The following is an 18,051-nucleotide window of genomic DNA, read 5'->3' as shown; positions in this document are numbered from 1 at the left end:
AGGCATAGCACTAACAGCACACAGGCTTGCGCATCCCAAGGATATTCAAAATTCTCGAAAACTGTTGTAATTAGTTGGAAAGAGAAAAGGGAGGGGAACGGATGGGGGGAAGTATCCCCCCCTGACTTCCCCATGGGTTGGGTGTAATTACCAATAAAATCCGACAGAAGGTGCCCAAAGTCTGGAAATGATATCACTGCCTCATACAGATAACAGCTTAACCTCATGACCAGTGATGTAATCATTTCACAAGTCGACATTGCCCAGTACAGCAAAATGATAATCCCAATCACTCTCCCAGAGATGAGATACGCAACTACAGGCAATACATAAAGCATATAAGAACTTACAAAACGCCACCATGTAAACAGCTGAATCAGCATTGTGACTAACATCTATTTATCTAGTATAAGAAATGCGTATGACAAATTTGTTTCAACACGCTCTGGCCAGATCTGTCGTTATCTCAACCCTTCGTGCCCCACGTTGGGCGCCAAAAAGGACTGTCGTGGTTTCAGCCCAGCCGGTAACAAAGGACCACGCGGCCGCTCGCTCACTCCTCCCGCCCCCCTCCGGTGGGATGGGGGGAAGACGGAGGAGAGAAAAAAAAACCAAACCTGGAACCTCGAGGGTTGAGATAAAGGCAGTTTACTGGAACAACACAAAGAAATTGCAACAACAACAACGGTACTAATGAAAAAGTATACAAAAAGAGTGATGCACAGTGCAACTGCTCACCACCCGGGACCCGACGCTCTGCCACTTCCCCCACCGAAAAGAAGAGCCCACCCCCCGGCCCGCTCCCCCTTTATATACTGAGCATGATGTCACATGGTATGGAATAGCTCCTTGGCCAGTTCAGGTCAGCTGCCCCAGCTATGCCCCCCACCTCCCAGGTTCCTGTAAAAATTAACTCTATCCCAGCTGAACCCAGGACACTTACTTACTTATTTTAAGGCATATATATGCTTACCACTGACTTAATGCTAAATTTGTCACAGATTCACTGCAGGCTGATTTTCCTTGTTGAACTTCCCCATGTGAATACATCAACTTTAATCTGCAGTGGTAATTTTAGGAAGATATCTGTATGTCATGTGATATCATCTTTGCCAATGCCTTCAAGTATATCCTAGTTCATCCTGTTGCATCTTATACTTAAAGTTTCATTAAAATGAAAACTGAAAACCTGACTGTTAAATCAAGTGTTCCTCAAAACTAAGAGGTTGGATTTTTTCTCATGCTACTTCAGTGCGTACCAAATTCCAGTGTGTTGTTAGGGAACACATTGCTTTAGAGATAGCTAGTGGCATATAGTATTACAATTTCACAGGAACCTTCAGATAATCATGACATAACTCCGGTATCCTTGATATCTAAGTAGAATAACTAGTCTGACTCCTTACGTTATCTGTAGTTTCAGCTTTCTATATAACATTGGTTTTCACCTCCCAGTCTAAAACAGTGATTCTCTGTGATGTGTATTATTAACCACCTGTTGTATTTCTTCTTGGAGGCAATTGTGCTCCTGGTGAATCTCCTATTAATGAAGAATCACATTAGATACAGTTATTTAGAAAGCAGTCATGGCAATGGAGTAGCAGTTACACAACTGTGGAAAGATTTATCCTATGGTTGCCCAGCCATGCACATTATTAGGATATTTTTTTCAGTTTGTATCCACTGCAAACACTTATGATGCAATGATTATTTCTATTTTACATACTTATTCCCTGATAGTGTAAAATACATTCTCACAGTAATAAAAAATACTGTTCTTATTATTGCCTTTCTTTGCTGTTTGCTTTTCAGTTAGGCTTAATTAATCCAGTTCTGTAGATATCATCTTAATACTGCAAGGCAATTCTGTGAGCATGACTCACCCATCAGATAACATTTTTTATTTGGTTTGATAACAATAGCAATTTTTATATGTAGGAAGATTGCTGTTGCTTTTAACTAGACATGCTTACCCTGGATTAATTTGGAACATATATGCATACTGACAAATGAAACAGATCTTTGGTACCAGATCTAGCACCCAACTCTGCACTCAGGGCTTTTCAGGAAGCATAGTCTGATAGTCTTCAGGCACATTCCTGGAGATCTGGTAATTTGTGGTTATGAAGCTCCACAGAAGCCTGTGTAATCTCTGCCAAGTCATTTGTAGCCATATTAAAACAGCATGTGATGGTGCCTAAGACTGACTTGGGTACTTAAAACAGTTCAAGATTAAAAAAAAAAACCAAACACTATTAAGGACTTCCACCCTCTATGAGGACTGGGAATATGACAGGCTGGGATAGAAAGCAGTCTGAGTTGCTTACAAATCCTTTAGGTGCTGTTGTATGTCTCTAGTTCCTTCTTCCATATAGGAGGAGGTGATCTGATGAATTTGGCCCTTTGTTACACTGTGATTATTATTCTGCTTTATGCCTACCTTGTGGGGACTGTAATCTAGTGTATATCAGAAGCTATACAGACACTTGCCAGAAGCAAATGCTAACCATTTATCATTTAGAGATTTTGCAGACACTGCTGAGTTCTATGCTGGGTAGAATCAGGTCTTGCTCAGGAAAGACATACAGCATAGATTCACTCGCATGGCTCCATTTGTAAAACAATCATAATAGCATTCATAGAAGCATAATGAGAGTTAAGATGCTGAGTATCAACAGGAATAACATAAAAATATTTTGAATAAATAGGGGTTGATCAGTATCTCTGTGCTTCATGTCCATCTCAGATAATTTCTTGCCTTTTTTTTTTTCATTCTCATAACTAGTAGAAAATATCTTGCCCAGAGGAAAATATGAATTGGTCCTGTGTGACATCACACGTGGGAAGTTGGGTTTATCTGAAACCAGCCCAGTACAAGCCAGTGTTACTCAGCCTGTAGTCTAGAAAACATTAGAAGCATTCTGCAAAATAATTCCCTGTTCTACTTGGTCATTAATTCAAATATATGCATTTGTCATTTAATGTGCAGGTAGCAAATTTAATTGTTTTGTTATTTATTTAAGTAGTGGAACTGAGCTTTGCTTTCCTAATTTTTAAGTAGTGTATTTAATACTCTTCAGTCATTATACAAGAGAAGGATACAAGGTGGTGATATAGGTTGTTGGTTTTTTGTGTTGGGTTTTTTTTTATTTAGAAAGATAAGCAGGACATATTGACACTGAACATGTTGGTGTGTTTTAGTAGAGGTTTCCTCATAAGAGGGAACCAGAAATGGCAGAGTGCACTCTGTTTGAATGCCTGTAAATAGAAGTGAATTTTAACAACTTCACAATTGCCTGTAGCTTTCATGTCAGCATTATAAAATCCTGTGACCTTGGAAAGAACAGTTAAAGGCTGTGCGTATCGAGAGATGCACAGTGGCATGTCACTCCTCAACAGAGTGGAGGAAGGGAAAGATCAGTATTAAAAAAATCTGACTTCCTTCTTGTATTTAATCAGCATTTCCCATGCATCTGATATTAAGCCATAAGGAAGACACTTGTTTTCTACAAGTTCAACAAGTTTTTGCAAAAGCTGTTGTTCTGGAAACCTTTAAAAATTAATGAGATTTCTGTCCACACAATATATGTGGGAGACTTGAATAGTGGGAGAGGCCCTACAGTGGTCAAAGTTTTGCCTGCATCCAAAAGTTTGCAGCTTCAGGCCCTCAATTTGTAAGATTATGTAAGTGCGTTTCATCGTGTAAGATATTCAGATGCTTAAGTACTGTTTGCATATATTTCTGTATTTTTGTCTTAAGTATGTTGAATCTGATTGCTAGACCTATCAGCAATTATAGTAGCAATTATGGTAACTCTGTAAATAACTTGGTTGAGGAATCCTCTGTTCCTAATCTGTTAAGTAGGTAGGTCACCCCAGAGGTTGCTCATGTGTTTCTACGCATAAATATTTCCATTATTATTTTTGTGGGCTTAGATAATGCCCATTTTTCACCTTCTACAGTAGTCTGAACAGGTGCTGCAACTGGTTTTAGTTCCTTTATGCAGTCAATCTGGTTTCCTTGTTTGAAAGCAAATTTCCTTCCCTTATTTATAGGAAGGAAAGTTTAGTATTTTCTTACATTCCTGTGTCCAGCTGGGAGACAGTGGAGATTCTGAGAGGTTTGACAGGGTGTTTTCCCACCACCTTCAGCAAACTAGGCAAATCTGTTTTAAAGATGTGTCCAACATATGGTATTATTTTAATGGTTTCACTGATCAAGTTCAGAGCATAAAATCCTTAAGGTTTAGAAGTTGCAGCATTATTTATTTAAGGAGAAAGAAACATTTTCACATGGCAATATAATTTATTAAACATCACTCTTTCCTAGAGGTTCAGTCTTGAATGCTGATGGCTTTCTAATGTGTAGCAGATACTTTATAAATTACAGCCATGAAGAACCTTGTTTTTATATACTTAGTAAGTGTTATCAATAGTAGAAATTCACAGGTGGACAGACAAAAATGTCCTGTTCTGGGATTAACTCTAAAATAAGCTCTACTACACATATGTACCATATGGATCTGTTTTCCTTCTCATCCATTATAGAAATGAGAGGAAGTAGTTCATTGTTTCCTCATCCAACTCTCAGATTTGCAGGTTCCTCAAGGTAATAATTTTTTTATATGGTCTATTTAATGTGCTAGGGAATTTTTTAAAGCCTTCTGTTGAATCTGTGGGGAGAAGTTCATGTTAGTGCACTGGGAAAGAGTTCTGAGCCCATAGTTTTACTAGAAGATATAATCACATAGCTGAAACTCTGCAACTATGGAATTTTTCAGAATCATGTCAGGCTCATTCAATACTGTGGATTAGTTGTGGGGAAAAAAAGCCCAACAAAACCTATACATCATAAAAATTGTACCAAGCAAACCCCTCATCTTTGACTTTTCCTCAAAGAAGGACATCTACTGATCAAAATATGAGAAGACATTTATGAGTCTATAATTACACTGTGATGTTCTGTGGAGCACTGGGTTTGTTAGCCAATATCCAGTACAGTACATACGAAGAATCCTAACACTAAATTGCGATAGTCCATTTCAGTGCATTATTGCACACCATGAATGGGGGCAGGAGGAGCCTGCAAAAGCTACGGTTTTAATCATACAAGAAAACCAATAATTTTTCAGAAATAATTTTTTTCTAAAAATGTTTAGAAAGTGGCTACGGATTTAAAATGCGTTCCTTAATCCACTTAGCATTGAAGTTCAGACCATTGTTCAGAAAGACCATAACTGTATTTTATAGTGCAGATTGATGCTAAAAAGATTTAAAGAAAATACTACCTATTATTAGAGATGTACATATAATTAGGCCAAACAGAAATAACTAAATGTGCATTCAGTTGTGACATCAATGGTTGACTCTAAGCAAGCAGTTGCATTACATCCGGATTAACTACTCCATGAGCGACCCAGTATATTTTTAACATCATATTGGCTATGTGGAATGAGTCCTGCACAGAGGAAAGACTGCCACTGACAGGATTTTTTAGTAAATTACTTATATGCATGAACAAGTCAAGAGTTATAGTAAGTTCTTCCTTATATTTAACTAAAGTATATTCTTGATTCCACTAATTTCAAAGGGACTTGAATTTTTTTCTTCTAGTCCTTCATTATTAAATAGGTAAATATTTAGAAAAGCAGTCTTTCATCATCAACGCTGTTGACTAGTATTCTGTTCTCCATAGACACATCCACCTAAGTGTTGATCAAACAATGCTAAGTTAGAACTATAGAATAAAATGAAAAATTATTCCAGAGTCTTTTCACGGAAGAATGTAAGTTCACTTTATTGTTAATTTAGGCTTATATTAGTTTTCTGCTAAGATGAGGACGTATAATGAAATTATTAAAAAAATCATAATCTGAAGTAAGTTTATCATAATTCTTTCATTTATATTTACTGTTTTTTCAAAAAAAAAGTAGTTAGTAAATTCATATAATAGAAAACCATATGGAAAAATAACCAATAGCAATTAGTTATAGTGTGCAAACAGCAAATAGACAAAGTTTTGGTATATTTATCGATAATGAAAATAGAGAAATGAAGACTAAATAAAAGAAGATAAACTTTGACAAATATTACAAAATCTCAAGTTGCTTTTACCTACAATGTTAAAATGTCCCTTTTTTCTGAACATTACTTAGAAAGGGCACAGGAAAGATGGAGGATTGCTCATACTGCTAGTCCTTTGAAAATTAATGTAATGATGCCATGATGTCTATAAATAATTACTTGTGGCTAATCAATATTCAACTTCAAAGAATGACCTTGGCAATGAATCCTATTCAACAGCTAACAAGCAGCTACTTGTAAACACTAAATAAATGGAAAGCCTTTATATCAGCCTCACTAATCTAGACCTGCCAAACTCAATCTTCGGAACACATTCTCTTACACATCAATCTTGTGTGTTTTCCATTCCCCAAAACATTCATTTTGCATTTGAAATTTCCTGTCTTTGCATGAACATGATTTTCTTTGAGTGACAAGGATACTTTTCAGGATTTGAAGTCTTCCCCCACTGACCTCCCCCTTTATGGATGAATGTGAACATATATATCACTGTGCTAGAATGTTTTCTTGATGTACTTTGCACGAGTTTCATAAGAAATCAGCAGGACTCAAAAGCTGATTTCTGATTTTACGATCTTTAAGGAAAAATGCTCTGCTTCATTAAATTATAATGGCTTGAATATTTTTTATTTATTTTACAGTGTACATATGTGTGATCAACTATGAAAAATACCATTAATAAAGTTAAAATTGAAAACTTTTTACTCAACATCTTTGCTCTTTTTTAATCCCTGGTCGTTGTATTTGTTGACTCTCATGATAAAAAGAAGATTGCATCTTTTACTCATGTCAGTATTACAGAGCCAGAATAGTGAGCTGAATTGCATTTGAATACATTAATCATCAGATTCTCATTTGAGGTACAGGTAAATTGTTCAATACATATTTGTGTAAATGGAGCTACCGTTTTCTACAGCTACAAGTATATTAGGTATTGGAAAACAGTATTATCTGAGAAATAGTTTTGGAAATTACACAGTTAAACATCTTACTGTTTATACAAAAGGGAAAATTGAAGAGCCATATGTAACATTAATATTGCTTTCTTCACTTCTCTGGGTGAACTTCAGGCCACAGTGAGATTAATAATGCAACATAGCTTTACTATGGTGAGATCAGAATTTCATCCTTAAATCTTCAGTGCTAAACCTGAAGTTATATTTTCCATAAGATATTTTATTAGTTACTAGTAATGGATAATATAATTCTGACATACAGTAGTTAGTTATAGAGTTCTGACTGCGTTTCTTTTCTAGCAATTTGAAATATTTAATGGTTTGGAGAATATTTAGTAGAAGCAGCTAAGCATATATGCCATGAAAAATATATCTATTTGCAGGTAGATACTACAAGGGGAAAATATGGAGGATGTACATGCTCAGTTATTTGTGTAAGAAACTATTTTCTACTTTAGGCATCGGCCATGTAGACTTTCATTCCATTTTACAGAAGATTTGAGCTGTGTGATAAAAGCTAAGAAAATGCAGAGCTAAGAATAATTGCTAACTTTGATTTGGGCTATGGGTTTATGAAATGATACAGAGGAAGATGGATTGACTTAAAGTAAAATAGAGCAGCCCAGGATGAAAGCAGTCACCTGGTGGCAGTATTCTGCACACTTATGTGTGAGCCTTCCTTTTAATTTCCCGCGTCAAATTCTTGCATCCAATGATAGGAGTTCTGCTGAGGCCTATGCCTCCCTTCAGGGCATGCCTTGCGTGGCTAAAAGGCACGTCATTCTGGGTGGTCTGGGGGTATGTCTGAGGCAGGATCCCACAGGGAGTCTCATCCACTAATCTTTGGCCAAAAGAATGGTGGAATCACACTTAGACCTTAAAAGTAGACTGAAGGTTTAAACAGAAGGGAAAAAACAGCAGTGAATGTGTTAGAAGGTCCCACAAGAATCAGCTCATTTTTGGAAAATGAATGTGTCTCAATTTTTGTGGGAATTTCAGGAGTGGCATAGGACCCTATGGAGTTCAGGAGCTGCTGTTCCATATCTTATATCGCCAGTTCCTCAGTAGGTTACATACAAGCACATAGAGAGGCAGCCTCGGGTTCATTAAAAAAAAAAAAAAAAAAAGGCTGTATAGAGTTAAAACGATACTATTGAGTAACGTAAAACAATGAAGTTCAGGAACATTAAAACTTTGAGCTAATTAAAGCTGCACCAATAGAACACAATAACACAATGTACAAAATTGAGAACTTTGAGTGGATAGATTTCATGTGATGGAAGAGAAACATTGATTAGTAGTAACAGTGGTGGTGTGATGTAGAAAATTGCCCTCTCATGGTAGATCTGGACCAACACGGTGTATTTTTCAGTATCTATAGAATGAGAACAGTTGGGTTGGGTTGGTTGTGAATGCTCCATCCCTAATACGTTATTCATACTGATTACATTTGCATATGAGTCACATTCAGTTTGAATTTGCCAGATGTCCATTTATGTTTGTTTAAATAATGAGATCATTCCATAAAGTGAACAAGACCTAAAAATACAGAGGGAAGGCTGTTTAGAAAAACAAGATTTAAAAAGCCTTGCTTACATATTTTCACATCTCGTGGTATATTATGCAAGCAGAAGCACAGCAATGTTAAGGCACTGTTCAAAAAAAATGTGTCCATTGCTAACACTTCATTAAACGATATATAATAAAGCTTCATTGGATTTGTTTCTATTTCCCAGTCAATTTCTCCATTAATGGGAATGTTCTCCTTCTGAATACATTCAAATGTACTGTTTTCAAAGCCAGCATCATTTTGCTGCTGCTTGTTTTGTGTTATGTGAAGATCCCAAGTCTTTCCAAAGTGTTTTGTCATTTACTGTAGCATGGAAGAATTTTAAAATGTACTGCTCAAGGCAAAGCTTATACATAAACTGAGCAGACAAGGGGCAACTGAATTCTGAATTTTTATGTTATTGAATTTACATAAACTTTTAACAAGCAATAAACTTTTCTTATGCACAAAGGGAGACTACTAACTAACCACTTGAGTTCAACAAAGACTCCTCAAATGTGTACTTAATTCATTTGAGACTTTAAAAATCTTTCTCAAGCCTGAAGAAATTATGTTTTTTTCATATTGCAGCCAATCACTACACACATTAAACATTTACATTAGTACGTGGGAAATAAATTTAACCGTATACAGTTTGAGATTGCTGCCTTGGTAAAGAAAGTTAACAGCAGCATATCGGAACACACATCTGCTGAGCTACTTTGATCTCTTTAAAGCAGAATGTGCAAGGAAAGGCTGCAAGAAAAGAAAATGGAGAGTTTAGCCAAAGCTCTTGGTCAAAGCTCAATAAAGGACTATCTAGATGATATAATATACAATAAAAGGAAACCACTGAAAATCAGTTTCATGCTAAGCTCCTCCAACTGATATATCTACCAGAAGCAACAGAATTTGATGACATAATATGTTTAGAGAAAGAGGTTTCTCATGTTCGTTCTTAAGACGTAACAGATGATATTATGTGAATTGCACTATATCTGCCCATTCCCCAGAGAAATATGGGTCACATGCACAAAAACATCTGCAAGCTTCCCCATGCAAAATGTCCTTTATATATTGGACCAGAGAAGAGGAAGGAGGCAAGACAGCTTTCAAATCAGAAGAAATGCACCATCACAACAGTGTGTTTAGGTTGTTCATTTGTTCCAGGCTGTCTTTTCTAGATACAGCTTCTCTAGAGTTTAGTTTGCTGTTTCCAAGTCTTTCATTTTCTTGTTAGTAGCAGCTGTTACTTAAATATATCAAGAGCAGACTTTTCTGAAATTTATTTGAACTAGATCTGCTTTAAAATCTGTTGTAAATCAGTGGGCTAGGTTCACATCAGGCTATGTATGGAGCACTAATGTCTGCTTTTGGTAAGACATGCAAAAATTTGCACAACAGCTGGAAATTTGCAGTAGAAGTACCAGCAGACATATTATTGAAAGAGAGTTTTATGATTGTGTGGCTTCTAGAAAATATGTGTGTGTTCTGCTTGTGACTAGATTTGACGCATTTGTCTCTGTTGAAACAAAATGCCAAAATATTCAAACTCCCAGAGCCTGGTTTTGCATGTTAGAGGAACTTAAAGAGCAGCAAAGCACAGGGTCATAAAAATGTTTCCCTTTGTGTATTCAATCACGGCACTGCAGCTGTACACTGAGTGCATTTTCAAAGTGAAGTGGGAAGGTATCACTAACTTTGCCTTGCGTTCTGTATTACCATTTTTAAAAAAGTGTATCTGTTATAAAACAAAATGTCCATTCAGGTGACTGTTAGAACAACTAGCTGGCCTGCTGAATGATAAGCATATATGTGCAGAGAGATACCATAGGATCGGAGTTTTTGTTGAAAGCGATAATTAAAGCTGTGAGTGCTAAATACATGAGGCACAATACATTTTTTTGAAAAAATATGGCCATTTGCAGATGACTGGCACCAGCCTGCTAGACTAGTTGCTCTGGTCTGCTAGGGCCACGTGGCCTCACATTAGCATTTTGCTGGTGTTAGAGTTCAAGACATTGCTTATGGTCTTGGGCACAACAGTTTGACAGAAGTGCAGAGCTGGACTTCTTCCAAATTCCCTTACTTCCTTTCTCTTGAGTGTCATAACTTTTATGTCGTATTTGCCTTGTACCTTTCAGTCTCACCCTGTGTCATTGTTATATATGTATTTAGTTGAATTTGTGGCTGATGAAAGGGTAGTCAAGTTGAAGACATCTTTCAGTTGTAATATTTGTTTGACATTTGAACTTTAAAATTCAAATGAAAGGAATTCTGCAGTGCATTTTATTTATTAATGTTATGGTGTTAAGAAAAATCAAATACCTTTTGGTAAACCATATTTTTACGTCATTTATATGACACAACCTACCAGGTCTTTTTATTGTGTTCTTATCTCTTTTGGTGGGGAAGAAAGGGCCGTTGTATTTACTGCAAGTAAGGATATAGTTCACATCACTTGACAGTAGGGGACTCCAATAAAAAGTTGGAATAAACAAAGTAAGCAGAAAATATTACCACTTTTCCTCTGGGAACTATTTAAACGTGCTACCATTTAAATTAACAGTAGATTTTGAACTTCTGAATACGCAGTTGTATGTAGTGTTCATTTTAAAGCAGAAGCAGTATCTTTTATAAAAGCAACAGCTGCAATTTTAAAAGATGCTGTGGGGATTTATCTAGTGTGGCAGCTAGGCTGTTTAGCTCTTTCAAATTTTTGGGGTAGAATTTGACAGCTGTTGGAAAGTTACTTTTAATATATTTTATTATGAAGAAACTCAAATACTCCATTAAAAAGTTGTTACTAAATTGTACGCATAGAAGTTACTTAGGTTCTTTTGTTGTTGTCGCATTTGGTTGTTGAATTTTTGTTGTTGAATATGGTTGAATTTTGGCTGACAAACCCTGGCATTTATTTCCAGATTTTATTAAAGCTGATCTGTCTTTTTTTATTATTATTATTATTTCAACAGCTTGATCAAGTTGTCCGTCAGAGAAATCTGCATAGTTTGGAACTTTTCCTCTCATGTGCACAGAAACAGTTAGGCGTTTTATTAAAGGAAGAGCCAACCACAACAGAGGAAAACGGAGACTGACATTCTCAGTACTGCTGATACAGTGTGGTTTGTGAAGCTGCAAGTCTCAATCCAGCAAATGACAAATACATTCTAATCTTTTGGGATTGTATCATTGATTCAAGATTGATCTGAAACTATGCTTGATAGAAGTATTTGTGGATGATGTTCTTTTATTTATTTATTTATTTTACTCCTATTATCAGATTGCAAATATGGGAGGGGAAAAAAATCCCTGGAAAGAATTGTTTTTATTTATGATTTTTCTTTCATTATATTTTCTAGTAGCCCATGATTGAAGTTCTAGATAACTGCAGGAATGATGAAAATGTTTCCCTGTTATGTCTGGTTTAAATTTGGCATCATGCATTGATGTACTTTATCAGTATTTTTGATATTTTAAAAGATGGAGAAAAACATTTAATTGAATATAGATACAAACCCGTCTCTACTTCCAAAGTACATGCCCAAGTGCATTGCCTCAGGTGAGCCTGAGGAGCTTCTTATTTCCTACTACTTTTGATGTGTAATGGAAGAATCAGTACTGAAACGTAACAGTGTTGACAGGCATTTCTTTAGTCATTTATAAACAACTCCAGCTCTGGTAATAGAAAAGTTTAAAAACTAAACAGTGCATCTTCTTAGAGTAGTGCAAAAAATTGCCATAACCGATGTATAGTATGTATTTTATTTCTGTTTTACAAAGCTAGTTTGATTCCAAAAGTCGTTTTCTCATGCAAGTACGATTAATGTGACTGACCTCAGTTTCAGGAAGAAGATGTATGTAATTATGTGGAGGCTGATACTGCACTGCTTCAGTGGAATTTCTGACAGAATAAGGAGTGCAATTTGCTGACCTCAGATGCCCTTTCTAAACCCAGTGAAGGAAGTAGAAAACTCCCCACTGACATTCTTGGACTTTGGATCAAGTCATAGGTCTTTCTAGTCTTGCTAACGACAGCATGGAGGGGAATTTCTGTGCCTATGCTCTATTGATTGTAGATTTGGGGCATTAGTTATAAAAGAGTTCTGAATGAAATAAGGGAAAATAAATGCTCACACTTAGGAACGTAAATAAACTGAGAATGATATCTCTTGTGGTGAGCTTGTGATTCAATGGGGGACCTATGGGCATTTTTTAATGTCGTTCTTGTTATTCAGTAGTGTTTTGGGTTTTTTTGTTTGGCTAGGGTTTTTGCATCAGCAGTCACTTTTCAAAAATTGCTTTTTTATAGCAATAAGGAAACACTAAATGGTTGCGTATGTATTTGGCAGTATGAAATATGTATTGCAGAGAGTTTAGGGTTTTATTTAAATCTTTTTCTGTGCTTCGTTTTTGTAATCAAAACCAAAGGTTTTGTCTTCTGTATGTAAACGTTCCCTGAAGAAGTAAATCTGATTTTCCTAGATGATGACCTCAGCCTACAAATGGATGAAAATCCAGTCTTCTTTTTGATATTTCTTGATTGACCGATCAGTTTCCATTTCTTCTGGCAGACCAAAAACTACTTTTGTGTTAATGAGTTGCCTACTTATTTATCGTTCCTAAACCAGTGAAATTCTTGTCTTTGTCAACTGCACCAAAGGTGACACAGGTGTCCACGTGGTTTTTTTTGGAAAGTAGAGGCAGTGTAAAATAAAATTGGTTGTCTAGTGCTGTCTCAAAATCTATGTTTAATTGTGGAAATGTGGTATGAGCAGATTCCTAGATGAACTTCAACATTCTTGTTTTTACTTCTAGGCCTGTACATGGAATAGTATTCTATTTTACTGAAGACCTCAAAGTGTTCCCTATCAAAGCCAGAGCCTTAGCAGTATATCAGCATTCTCCTATTAAAGAGTTCTGTATCCTGACTTGCAACAATATGTAAAAGCACTTGTTGGAGAAGCTTATGACTGGAGTCAGTAAGATTTCACTGGCAACTATGGTATGTCTTTCCCATTAGAACATCACGTGTTCTTTAATCTCAGTTCTTGAATATTGTGATTGACACAGAGAACTGTGGATATTTTTTTCTTACCTTTGACAGTTTTAGTCCTTTAAGCTTTTTCTCTACCCTGCAAGCAAAACTGCAGAATTAGACCACAGACATACAAGATCAGATTGGGAGCTTGGGTTACATTCAAAACTCCCAAGTCTCAGAGAAGAAATTTAGTTACCCAGCAGAAAAAGACTTATCCAGTATGTGAGCTTTGGAGTATGCAATAACCTCCATCTTCTCCACATTGCATCTAAAGCTTTAAAGCTTAGTTTTGTTTTTCATTATTGCTGTCTAACCATAGGAGAATAAAGTTTTGTGGGAATTTAGGAGCAGGGAAGGCAGGGAGAAGTTTGCAAAACCCAGTCTAGCTCCTAGAAGGTGTCATCACGGGGCGGGGGGGGTTGTTCTTTTTTATTGCTACATACAGACTGAAGGATGACATATAAGAGAAAATAGTATGTTCAAGGCCTACAGGGTAGAACTTTGCCTGCCTCTGAGGCATGGCTGCTAGTGTAACAATTTTGGCAAGACTGATATGTAATGGGAGGAACAAGAAGCCGTAGAACTAATCCTTAGAATTGAAATGCAAGAACTAAAATCTTCAAGCTAGTGAGACTGCAGCCTAGAACATCACCAAAGCTCATATAATATATATGTTATATATATATATGACTGTGTACTTTATATTAGAAATAAACCACAAATCTTGTTATGTAGAGATGTATTTTAAACAATCAGTTGTGTGTATTAAAAGTTACCTAAAAGACAGGGTAACAGTAGATCCAGTGTATATAAAGGTGTCTTTCATTGGTGTCAGTCAGGCCCATTCTGTTTTAACACTTCTACTTGATGGTCTACAGCAGAGAAGATCAGAACAGTGAAGTTTATAACTAATAGTTTAATAAGTTAATACTGAATATTGTGATATCATACAGTCCTACACCCTACACATTTGTGTTATATTTCTGTATGTTTCTGTTCACTCCCTATCTGCTTCCATTACAGAATTCTAGATTAGGTCTGAGACTATGTGTGTACAAGTCATTAACAAAGAAGAAATCATTTACCATACACTTTTTGTACGCTGTCTATAGTTAAGATATGGGAATATTTGAATTTTTGCCTTGCTCTAATAATCTCATTGACAAATGACGCTTGAATTCCTTGAAGCATTGCATTCCTTTACTCCGTCATAAGAAGGCAGAACAAAGAAAAAGCAGTAGTCATTCCAGAGGCTGAGATTGCATTAGTGTTTTGAGATTTTTGTGCATCTTTACATTGGCATCTGATCAAAAGTTGCCTCATGTCCTGCCAGCTCAGTAAATGGCAATGTTAATTCCTGACTGTCTGAAATTATCCATGGAGACATGACCTTAAAGAGCCTGATTTCTCTTCACACTGAAACTCCCTTATAGCACTCTAGACCCTCCTCTTCTACTGTGTGTTTTCTATCTCCACATATTTGAACTTACAGATTTTTTCCCCACCCCTTGGATGGAGGGAATATGTGATAAGATCTCATCTTGTTTCCTACCAGGAAATAGCCACTGATAAAAATTGTTCATCAAGGGGACAGATACAATTTATGCTCACTTTCAGATCACGTACAGTGTCAGTGGAGTTATCAAATGGACTTAGTGCAAATGTAAAATGAGCTGGATTGGATACCCAATCTAGCTTCCAGCTAGTTAGCTTTCTTGATGCCAGATGGGTAGGTGTTAAAGCATAGAGCATAGCATGGTCTAACAAGCCATTTACATCTTTCCCCAGCTGCATTGCAGCCTACACCGAGCTACCTGAAATACAGTTTCCTTTAACTGGTTTAGGTACTGTAAACTTTCTTGCAGGAGTGACTAACGTGTGGATGAGATTGTCTTAAAAATTTTTACATGGCCGTTCTGAATATTATATAGAAATATTTTATAACACCTGTGGCATTCCTTTTTCATCAATGGTTTATAAATGTGCCAAAGTAACGTTGGTCTGGAAAACACTTTTTACATGGGTATAATTTGGGCCTTCAATTCACTTCAATGTGCTTGCAGGAACTGACAAAACAAATGTTTTCTTTTCTGTGATCTGCCCAAGAATATTGTTCTTCTAAGGCTTCAAGAATCAATGGCTTACCTGCTAGAATAGCTTAAGCACAGTTTTCTTTATTAATTTTTAAGCCTACATAAAACTAATAATACTGCTGCTGAATTAGAGTCACATTTGAACAGTTGAACATCATGGGGAAACCATCCCAGTTGCACTCCCTTTGGCTCAAGTTTTGTATTTGCCTTTGAAAGCATATGCTTTGTTAGCTAAAGAGAAGCACTGAGGTATATAGACGTCTCACTGTAGACATTACCTAAGCAGTTCACTTGCCATGGTGATGCAGTAGCTAAAAATGCCCTCATCAAAGCTCCCTCATACGTAGAGGAAAAGTTCAGTCTTGCTTTATGCCATTTGTCACAGATAGACATTTGCCACATGGTAGGTTATGGTGTTTACATTTCTGTGGGATGCGTTGCTAGCATTACATTATAAAGACCTATCAAAATATAGAAGAAAGTGATGAGAGTCAACTGTAGGTGCTTGTGACAACATAGTATTTAGCAACACAACATAACGATGATTTTTTTTATTCATCTTGTTTATTGTATAGTGTGTATTTTAAACTCTTGTTTATTGTATAGTGTGTATTTTAAACTTGTTTCACCTTTCAGTGATACAACATTCCTGTGATAATAATAATAACAATAATTTCCTGTGATAGATGTGGTATCAGTATTTTATCCACATCTTAGATGCTGTGTAATTATAATAATTTTAATATGCGTCAGAGATTCATATTTGTTTATATTGCCTGTAATTCCTCACATTTCAGACTTGCTAAACCAGCATTTTTTAGATGCTTTCCATTGTCTGGTGTGGATAATACAATACACAAAGAAAGTATTATTGAATAAACACTCAAGACTATTCTACTTTTTCTTCAGATGGCATTTTTAAACAGTTTGACAGCGAACACTAGTAAAAAAATGAGACATGTATTAGTACACATCCTAAAAATACAAAATGCTACAAATTTGTGTCTTTTTTTTTTTTTCCAGATTTGGTAATAAGTCTGTATCAATAGATATAGATCACAATCAGGTGGCAAGTCATTGGCATTCATTCTCTTTCTTCAAGTTAAAGTATTTTGTCTTCTCACAAAAGCCAAAGGGATTTGCACCTCTCTGAGTTTAAAAGAGGAGCTTGACTTAACCGATCCCCTCCACAGGATAATGGTAGGAGGCCCTTTAGCCAAGGGAGAAACAGAATTGTTTTTGCTGAGTGAACTTTGAAGGATGTTTCAGTTCTTGTACTACTACCAAATTAGGGCATCAGTTAAGACTTCACGTCGATCTTGCTACATAAATTTTCTGAAAGATAGCTGGTCATGATGATACATGGCCAGGTCTCTATTTTTGTGGCAATGATTTTAAAAATTCCATTACTTAAACATCCCGCTCTTTTATTGTGACTGTAGATTACATATTTGGAGAGTGATTGTGAGGCTCTGGCTCCCAGGAAGTCAGGAGGAGTTCTGCTGTTGCTTATTTCCAGCTCAAAATTTCATCTTCCCTCACATTTTTTGCAATGCAACTACAATGAATATAATGCACACAGCTTTGTCATGGTATGGTTCCGGAAATGTACCAAGAAGTTGTTTCAAGAGGAGATTTCATGATCAGTTCTTTAAAGAAAATGTCAGCATTTGTTCTGTATGTGGTAGAGTCGGGAAGGGAGATAGGCTGTTGGCTGAGACCTTGGTGAGGGGATACGTGTGTCTCATTAGGACTATACTACTGCTAAGAAGAATGTATTTTCATATTCTCATTAAAATAAGTTGCTTCTCCCTTGGTGCATCACAACTAATAGTAACTCTGTAGTATTCCCTACTGAAATGCCTAGAAAAAACACATTCGGTTGTATCAACAAAATCACTATCACAGAGACGTAAATCAGTGCATTTTAGTATCAAGTTTGACAGTAGTGGAAACATGAAAGTAAATGTAGGCTGCTATTTGTGCTATTGTAGGTAAATGTGAGGTGCTATTTCAACTGACTGATGAAGTTTACAGCTGGATAGTAGTTTGATAAAAAACTGGATGTATCCTGATAAGTTTGTGAGAGTTAGAGAGTCATACAAATGAGAGCACCTTGCTTTTTTTTATGGATCTTTGTTAGAAGGAGTTGAAATCTGTCCTGGAGTGTCAGTGGCCAACGATTTCAGCGGTTCCCTGAATACAACAGAACTGCATTTGGTCTGTTTGAAACGATAACATTGACATTGGAAAGCATGATTATTTCAGCAAACTGTCCATATACAATTTTCCAACTCTTGTGTCTTTAAGGGGTTTTCGTGTGTTTTT

At 36.3% G+C, this 18,051-nt stretch overlaps 1 protein-coding gene across 7 annotated transcripts in view; it reads left to right on the top strand.

Moving 5' to 3' along the window:
- Positions 1-16,620, top strand: part of CCDC91 (coiled-coil domain containing 91) — a 159,649-nt gene extending 143,029 nt beyond the window's left edge. For all 7 annotated transcript variants that reach the window (XM_069806818.1, XM_069806822.1, XM_069806819.1 and 4 more), the window contains one exon: positions 11,565-16,620. In XM_069806818.1, the coding sequence (XP_069662919.1) occupies positions 11,565-11,687 (123 nt within the window). In that variant the 3' untranslated portion in view covers positions 11,688-16,620. The remainder of the gene's footprint in view (positions 1-11,564) is intronic.
- Positions 16,621-18,051: the final 1,431 nt, after the last annotated feature.

This window comes from Haliaeetus albicilla, chromosome 19, assembly GCF_947461875.1.
Source record: "Haliaeetus albicilla chromosome 19, bHalAlb1.1, whole genome shotgun sequence".
Lineage (NCBI taxonomy): Eukaryota > Metazoa > Chordata > Aves > Accipitriformes > Accipitridae > Haliaeetus > Haliaeetus albicilla.
The sequence above is the reverse complement of the archived record's forward strand: the minus strand, read 5'-3'. Positions and strand labels throughout refer to the sequence as shown.